This window comes from Gossypium raimondii, chromosome 3 (genome assembly GCF_025698545.1).
Source record: "Gossypium raimondii isolate GPD5lz chromosome 3, ASM2569854v1, whole genome shotgun sequence".
In the NCBI taxonomy this organism is placed as follows: Eukaryota; Viridiplantae; Streptophyta; class Magnoliopsida; order Malvales; family Malvaceae; genus Gossypium; species Gossypium raimondii.
This window is the reverse complement of record NC_068567.1, coordinates 45,598,517-45,607,719: the sequence shown is the minus strand read 5'-3', so window position 1 is coordinate 45,607,719 and position 9,203 is coordinate 45,598,517. Positions and strand designations below refer to the sequence as shown.

General features: G+C 33.5%; 1 protein-coding gene across 2 annotated transcripts; it reads right to left on the bottom strand.

Annotated features, from left to right (window-relative positions):
• Nucleotides 1–4,072: 4,072 nt before the first annotated feature.
• Nucleotides 4,073–8,513, bottom strand: LOC105794430 (serine carboxypeptidase-like 50). Of its 2 annotated transcripts, none has more exons than XM_052628421.1 (4): nt 7,051–8,513; nt 6,336–6,510; nt 4,727–4,775; nt 4,073–4,599 (listed from the first exon to the last, which is right to left on the bottom strand). In XM_052628421.1, exon 1 carries the CDS (start codon nt 8,445–8,447, stop codon nt 7,083–7,085), a length of 1,365 nt encoding a protein of 454 aa, XP_052484381.1. In that variant the 5' UTR covers nt 8,448–8,513; the 3' UTR covers nt 4,073–4,599; nt 4,727–4,775; nt 6,336–6,510; nt 7,051–7,082. The 2 variants fall into 2 exon arrangements, with proteins under 2 accessions (XP_052484381.1, XP_012479053.1); XM_012623599.2 differs by having other exon boundaries at nt 6,336–6,501.
• Nucleotides 8,514–9,203: the final 690 nt, after the last annotated feature.

Here is a 9,203-nt window from a genome sequence, read left to right as displayed (position 1 = left end):
TTAGTCCTTTTCACTTAATTAAGCAGACAAACATCAAAATTTCTTATCGAAATTTTAATACGACCTTACTAACATCCCATAGACATTAAAATAATAATAAAATAATAATTTACTCATCAGATTTATGGTCCCAAAACCACTATTCTGATTTCACTGAAAAATAGGTTGTTACAAAGAACCCTCCATAGGGCCTGCTACACGGCCGTGTCTCCCCTATAGCTTAATTTTGCATGTTCCACATGGCCACGATTTGTTACATGGCCTGGCCACATGGCCGTGTAACCCCTCTAGACGGCTTAAGACATTGCAACAGCCTGACTACACGGTCGTGTGCCCCCTAGTTTATAGTTTTTGCCTAGAATTTTTGTAAACTGATCAATTTAGTCCCTACATGCTCCTCGAACTATTTTTTTAGAATTTTATCTCTTTCAATTGAGTCCTTGATATTATGAATAATGTTGGAATCCATGATTTGATTGACTAAATTATTACCATATATGCATGATATGTAATTAGTACATGCCTTCTGTGATTGGATTACTGATAAATTGTTACTGATACTCGAATCGCTATATTACTGATTGCATGAACAACATGCCTACTACTACTGATACACCGAAAACATGACATACATGTCTACTTCTACTGTTAATCTGATTATATGCTGAGCATGTCTACTGTTTCTGTATTATATTGTTAATAACATGTCATTTTGCATTGTATGGGGTGAGACACTTTGAAAAAGGGGAGTGTTTTTTAGTTTATCTACAAACACTGGTTATCCACAAACTTACTGGTAGCTTTTATGTCACATCTCGAAAATCGGGTTAGTAAAATTGGGTATTAGGTTGTGGGCTTGAAAGAGAAATTGGGTTTAATATCATAGAAATTAAAATAGGATAAAATGATTAAATAAATAATAATGGTAATAATAAAATATTAAAATGATTATTGGCTCTAAAATTAGGTGGTGAAAATTTGGATTGGGTGGTTGATTATTAAATAACTTAAAACGAATTTTAAAAATAAAACCGGTTTGAAAATAATTGAGAAAATGTGTTTTAATTAAACTAAGGACTGATTTGAAAAATAAAGGAAAATAGGAGTCTTTAAAAGAAAAATTTCCTTAATTTTAAAAAAAAGAATTGTTCATCTTCCTTACTTCTTTAAACAACTCGTCTCCTTTCTTCCCATTTAGCTTCACATTCAAAAATTCCCTAAGTTCAAATTTGATATTTTCTCTCAAAATTAATTCATTCTTAGTGATTTTTGAGTTATCCAAACACCTCAAAATAAAATTTAAAATTTAAAATATTTATAAAATTTGAAATTTATATTTTTAGAAAAATAAAATGTCAAAAAATTATAAAAATATATAAAGAAAGTTAAAAAATTAAAATTTTCTAGAATAATAGTTTTGGGGATCTAAATAAGTTAATTAATGATTCAAGTTTATCATATTAATAACATGGAATTAGTTATATTGTAACAAGATTTTAATTTGACATATTTAATTTTTAAATTTAACTCGAACAATTTCACTTGATTCGACTTGACTCGATTCGAAAAAAATTCAAATCGAGTTAAGATGATAAAATAAGATTCGTCAACTTGATTAACTCGAAATTTTTTAAGTCGATTCAATCGAATGCTCACCCCTAACTTTTACAAAATAAACACCATGTGGTGTTCTTTCGTTAGCTAACTCAACCACTACAATTTTTTTTAATGTGGGTTCAAAAATTGGACCAAAAACTATAACAAAACCATACTTTCGGTACCAAATTGTAACAAAAAAAAGTTAGGTATTAAAATGGAAAAATAAGTATACTTTAAGGACCAAACAGTGAATTAAGCCTAAAAACAACAATACCAAAGAAAGGCACGTGAGGATCACGTGATCATTAGCTCTATAAATGGACCAAGTATGGTGGTGTAGGGTTTTATTCAGCCGTATAGGCAACCCTAAGCACTCAGGCAAGGTGAACAAACATTTTTTTTTCTTCTGTTCTTTTTGTGTAGAAAACTTTATGGTTGCGAAGGGAGAAAGGGCCGAGGCAAATAGGGGAGAGCAGTATTTTCGTGGCTCTTAAAATACCTGTGGGTTCTCTGCAGGCTGCCCTGCCTTTTAATCAGCCCTCCACATCAAACCCTTTATATATGGCATCATAGTACGGGTTTTGTGTTCTTTTTTCTTTGGTGGGTTTTAGTCGTTGGGATGGGATCTTTGGTCTTCTTTTACCAGTTCCCACCTTTCGAGTTCCCCATCAGAGATGCTTTTCACCACATTCCCGCCTCCAAAAGCCATTACATGAATACCCTATTTCTTCAATGTCTCCCTTTTCAATGTTTATAACCCAAATATGGTTTTAATTTGTTACGGAGAACTTTTAAGCTGTTTTCCTTTTAAGTTTTGTTTGGCAAAATCTATATAATAAATGGGTTCATCCTCGATGTTTAATTTAATTTTATTGTTAATTCTAGCAATGAAGGCGTGGTTTGCTTGAGGCGGCTGTTAGTTGATTTTCAGATGCTGACTCCTTAATAATATAATCTCATCGAGCCTTTTGATGAGGATCATTAATCTGTTTAATTGCTAATAAATCCCAACTGGTTTAAGATTTCTAGTCTCTGCCTAGTTCAGATGGAATAAAATTTCCGCATTTCGATTATGAAGCATTTGGCTGTCTACCAAACTGCCCATTCTCCAAAACCATTCCTCAATAACGACAATGTCTACGGAATTCATTGTTTTCACCAATACTATTTATAGGACGATGCTGAAATGAAGAATCTAATAATATAGAACTTATAATAGAAACCCAAAAATTGCTTAGTAAGTCTCACGGTAACTTGGAACTTCCTGGGTCTAAGTCCATCTAAACCTTGTTTCATACGATAGGCTAGTTCTTTATTGCTTTTGAGAAGTGCTTTTGAGAAATTTGAGTGTTTGATATTACTGTCAAAAAATACTTTTGAAGAATAAAATGTTTGTTTTAGACATGAGATTATAAAGTAACAAGTATGTATTTAAATAATATTCAAATTAGTTAATATTATGATATTTTAGCAATAATATAAAAAATAATTTATTATAACTTATTGTTAATATTTTAATATATAATATTAATTTTAAATATTTCTAAGTAATTAATATTAATTATTTATAAAATTTAATTAGAATATATAAACTATATTTAAATATTTAAATATAAAAATTAAATATTTGTAATTAGATATTAACAAGATTGTATTATTATAAAATTATTTTTATTTTTAATTAATGCTTTTAACACATTTGTATTATTTTATTTTAAAATGTATTTGAATATATAACTCATATTATATACTAACATAACATAGAAAACATAAACCTAACAATTAAAATATTACATATATTTGGATTAAAATTTTAAAAGGGATAATATTTATATACCAAATATAAATACTAAAAATTTGTCAATAGCATTTACAATTTAAAGTGAATTCATTAAACTAGATGCTATATTTGATAAGCATATGAAAATGATTTGGTTGTATTCAATAAATGATTTGGTTAATACAATACTTATATTTGATAAGCATATGAAAATGATTTGGTTAATACAATACTTATATTTGATAAGTATATGAAAATGAAAGTCGAGACTGTCTGATGAAGAATGCAAAAAAGAATATTTCATGGAAAGAAGATTGTTAGGATGAATTATTAAATTCCAATCATTTAAATAACGGGTCTCAGGAACCAAGCAATATGCTAAATTAGTGTGAAAATATTCCACATGGTACTGCTTTCATGGTCACTATAATGAAAACATCACCATAAAGCAAAACTAGCTACAATGCACTGTTGCTACACATTTATTTACCATTTGAAAAAAAAATTGAAAGAGAAAGGGTGCTAAACCATCGGTGTCTGTTTTGCTACAGTCAAGTGCTTCACAGTGTGAATACTGATGCTTTTCTTGCACTGATGCTTTTTCATTTCTGATAAAAATCTACACCCGTTCTAAGTTGGACAATGTGTAAACAAAAAGCATGCAAGCATTGGTAATCAAGAGCATGCAAAGCATTAAAAGAAATAAGAATATAACCAATAATTAAACAAGTCATCGTGCTAAAGTTGATACCTAGTGTAGCCTCTAGAACAATAAATACAATTAACCTATAATCCACTTAAACTCAATGACAAAAAACATTAATGAATATGTAGAAGATTTCATTAAAGAATACTTATTATCAAAGTGATTACTCATTTGCAGTATCCTAGACTCCTAGTCCATTTCATTTTGCTCATACAGTTTTAAAATTGAAAGAACATTCTATTATAACAATGTCCAGCTTATAACATAAAGAGAGCACCAAATTCTGAGCATCAGAGTGTGCCTGCTGCAACTCTACCTTAACAGGCTCAGCTGCTTGCAGTTCTGCTTCCATCTTAGCTATTTTATCCGTAAGGCTCCTCATTTGTTGTTCTCTTTCAGATGTTACAGCTCCTATCTGAGCATGCAAGATCTGCAACTCATGCTGTGCAGCAGCAAGTTCCTATCTCAATGTCCCATTGGTAGCAGCAGTTCTCTGGTTTTCTGTACCAAGTCTCTGCAATAAACAAAGCCAAAAAAAGAAAAGAAAAAATTTTGGGAGAGAGAGAGAGAGAGAGATCATCTCTAAGAAAAGGCTGAAAACATTATGAGTGCCCAATTTTATAAAATTGAACAGCACATACCTGAATAAGAATGATATTTGCTCCCTTTGCATGAGCAGCCCTAACCAGCCTGTGTAGAGGAGAGTCATTTTAAGTTACTAAAGAGAAGGTTACCAAAAAGCATGGGAAAATGATGCAAAATATCACAATAAATTAGAGAGTAAAAGTAGAGTATGTTACACACACAAAAAAAAAAAAAAAGAAAGAAAAAGACAACCATAGCCAAACAAACGATGCCCCACTACATGAGGAAAGCTGCATGCATAATATTTCATGATCATGCTCCATTTATTATTTTTCCCTCCCTGTCCAACACGGCATCCTCTACTAAGTGACATCTCTTATTCAACACTTAGAGGTCTTTGCCTCTCACATCTGAACTTCCTCAAATGTGTTATCATCAATTAGCTCTTGATGGTTATAAGCCAATATTTCTTTACATTTTCATCTCCACTAACCTCGAATTTGCACCACGCATAAAGCACAGATTCAATAAAAAAAGGAGCCAGAAAATAACTTAATTACAAGTAGTTACTTATACAAAGATGAAAGTTAGATCAATACAGTTCAAGTATTTGCTTTATATGACTATGGTTTAACAAAACGGGGTTTTGAAACTCCAAGGAAGTAGGGAAAAAAATCCTAATAACACATTGACCTCATACATATGCTTCAGAAGCTGCTCAGGACACACACAGTGTTAGACACTGCAAGCAGACAATATCTATGGAATTAGTATATGCAAGCAATTGAGGCATTCAAGAATTTCTAAATACATACCAAATACTAAAAGACCTAGAACCGAGGAAAATAAGCATCAAGATTGCTAACAGTTTCCTTAGTTCAAGTGCAAAACTCCAAAATGGAAAGGATCAAACACAACAATAAGGCAAAATGAACATGTATCCTAAGAAAAGATGAGATACTGGTTAGGGGAAATGTAGCATTAAGAACCGTGATAGTTATTGCTAATTAAGGCTAAAATTAAAATTTGTAGATTGTGAATACCAAATATCCCAAATTTGGTGAAGAAATACGAAGAGCTAAAGTAAAATGTCCCATCTAAAATCTTTTCTTTTAAAACAGGAAAAAAAAAGCATGTATCGGAAAACAGATGCCAAAAAATGATTACCTTTAAACCAATAAGCTAATAAACAATAAATTGAGGCATTACTGTTGCTTAAAATGAATCATGAGAGTGACTATGCACGAAAAAACACCAAGGTAATAACATTAGCTTAAAAACCCAACAAAGTTCGAACTTGAACAGTTCCAATGAAACCAAATTAAATTTGAAAACAATTTATAATCATGAACAGTCTCTATATCCTTTGTTTTTCTTTTATCAGTTCTTCACCACATAGTAAATAGGCTCACTCTCATATAAGAATCAAACAAACAATTTACACCACAGTTCCAAATCTCAATCAAATAGAGACTAAAGGAAGAATTAACTAAAAGAAACCACAAAACCAATATGAAGAGACTTTTTAACAGATGAAAGTGGAAGAGTAGCAAAGCAAATCCAGAATATAGGTTTGATCAGAGAATACAATTCGAAATTAATGAAATACCCAGAAAATCTAATCAAATGGGAAGTATTAGGAGGAGTAAAAAAAAAAAAAGAAACCTTTCGGCAGTGGCGAGATTGGTGGGCACATCGTCGGTGCAAGCGAATTGCAATGTTGAAACAACTACTTGCCTGTTTCCCTTCTCCATTTCTTTTATCTTGATTCTCAATCCTCAAACCACAGCAGCTGAGTAGAGTAAAGCAAAGCAGTAATCCAGAATTTTCCCTGAAAATTCTAATCGAAAGTAGTAAGCCAAAATTTTGAAAGTGAAAATGTGAAAAAAAATGGGTATAGAGCTCCTCTAAAGAACCAGAGAAAAAAACTTTTTTGGGGAGAAGGCAGGTTAAAATGGGAAATTATCAGCCAAATGGACTTTTGGCTGAAGAAAAGTTGAAATTTTTAACTTCTCCATCAGCCAAGAAGCACTTCTCAGATGGTGGAAAATTTTTTGAAACGATGGCCGTTCTTCCTTGCTTTTAAGAGAAGAGCACTTTTTGTTGCAAAAGCTCGTTTAAAAAGCAGAGGAGAACGGGGCGAAGAAGACCAAATCAGGTAATCCTAGAAACTGAATAGTCTCAAGAGACTGACCGTTCCACATTTAGCCTGATAGAGAGAGCATAGGTTTTGCTCCCGTCTCCTTTGGAACCGTATATCATGTTAATAGGTATTTTATTGATTAGTTAATAATGTTGAGAGTCTTTGGCTTCATGTGACAAAAAGGGAGCGTGGATATCTTTTTATTGAATAGCATAGATTACATAGCTTAAAACTTACAGATAAAGAACAAGTTTAAGAGCAATAACATTTTAGAGTGTTGCCCTGAATTTTGTCGATGATCCTCTTTGCTTTCCACCAAATTGGCCCTTCTCCAAAACCCAATCCTCAGTCATAGCCTGAGAATTCAAAGCTTGGTCAGCAGGCAAAAGATGGCCTGCTCCTGAAACTACAACATTGGTCAAGCTCCCCCATTTTTGCAGGTACCCTGCAAGCTCTCCGTTTACTTTCCAAATCACTCTATCAGCCATCTTGAACTTCTCAATCCCTTCCCATTTCATGGTCTTCACCCATGCCTCTGTTGATACCACACCATCCCTTAAATCATATAGCCCTTGATACAACAGTACCTTGCTATTCTTCACCAAGAACTCCACCATGTACTTCACGCTCTTCATCACATCTTCATGCAATACATCCCCAACAACATCGCTGCACTCCTCGAAAACCATGGATTCATTCACTCCTAATGCTCTCTTTACCTCAGCTATGTTAAGAAACCTGACAGCAAATTCTGTCTGGTAAGGGATTTTCTTTGTGAAGTCATACAATGTGGCTAAACCAGTCATGTTTTGTAGCCTGCTTAAGACCTTGCTTCTAGCATTTGTTGCTTCACTCCAGTTCCCCATCTTAACCAACTCAACAGCCTCCCTTTGTGCTTCCTCAAGTTCACCCTTTTGCCTCTCGTTGACTAAACCACAATAGTAAGCATTGTCTGCATGAGTTGTCACCTGGGTGACCGGATCCGTTAGCCCATCACCTATAGCGACGCCCCTGAAGTTCACTCTTCGTGAAACCGGCAATTGGGGATTTTTTTTCAAAATATAGTACCCGATTGCAGGAACATACTTTCCTGCATAACTCTCACCAGTAATATAAATAGGACGATCCTTAAACAACGGATCTAATGAGGTAAAACCAGTGATAGCAGCAAACAAATGCTTGGCAACAGAAAGTTGGTCTCTGGGAATTTCTTGCGGCGTCGATGCAATGCTAAACCCTGTTCCAATAGGATTATCGAGAAAAAGAAGACCAAATAAGCGGTTCCAAGAACCTGGATTGCGCTCAAGAGTCAAATTATGAGCGTTTTTCATGTGAGAAGAGACAACACGCCATGGTCCGAGCTCAAACAAGTTGCCAATCATGGAGGAGCATCCAGGGCCACCTTGGAGCCAAATGAGAAGTGGGGTTTTGGAGAGAGGGGAAGTGGGGGTTTGAGCTTCATAGAAGGCATAAAAAATAGCAGAACCAGTGGCGTGGTTGACAGGAAGGTAGCCAGATTTGGTGGGGAGGGCGTCTTTGGGGAAGAGAGGAGTTGTTGAAGCAGTGAGATAAAACGAAGAGTAAAGGCAGAGGAAGAAGAAAGCGCTTGTTGTCGTTGACCTACTCCTTGCCATTATGGTCACAAGCGTTTGCAAATTGTACTCATTAGCTTTTAGTAATAGATTTTGCTAGTCAGCTTTTGCTAATAGTTATGCCCGAGGACTGCTCTTTTTGCTTATTTGTATTACAAAGATTAATTTTGTATTCAATTTAAATAAACTAGTATGGTTTTGGAACTCTTGTTTGGGTTAATTATTTTTTAATTCAAAATTTAGACTAAAATTTGAATGTTGAAATATATTTCTAAGTTTTTACATTTTTATATATTTAAAATTTAGTCAAAATTTAGTTTTTTATATTTTAATTAAAAATTCAAGCTTAGCTGTCAACCGTATTAAAATTTTTTATAAAATTCTATGGTTTGACATTTTGAAATTAAAGAAATACCCTGTAACTATATAACAAAAAAAATGATATTTTTATAAGAAAAAGAATCAACGATGATTAAATTACAATAATTCTATGCGTATTAACACTATTAAAATCATCCTCAACTAGAGGATAAACTTCATTCGGAACTTGTGCAAACCTGTGGACACCAATTGCCTGTGAAGATCCCATTGCCACCAATGCATCAACAACTTTGTTCTCCTCACGGTAAACATGAACAACTCCAACCTCCCAATCCGACCTTAAAAGTCACTTTATGGCTCTCACCAACACATTAGCGCCATGGTTATCTTCTTTCTCTTTAATAAGAGAGATTCCAAGTAAACTAAGATCACTTTACTTGCCCCTATATGCCAAGTCTGCTGCAATCACTCCAAGGC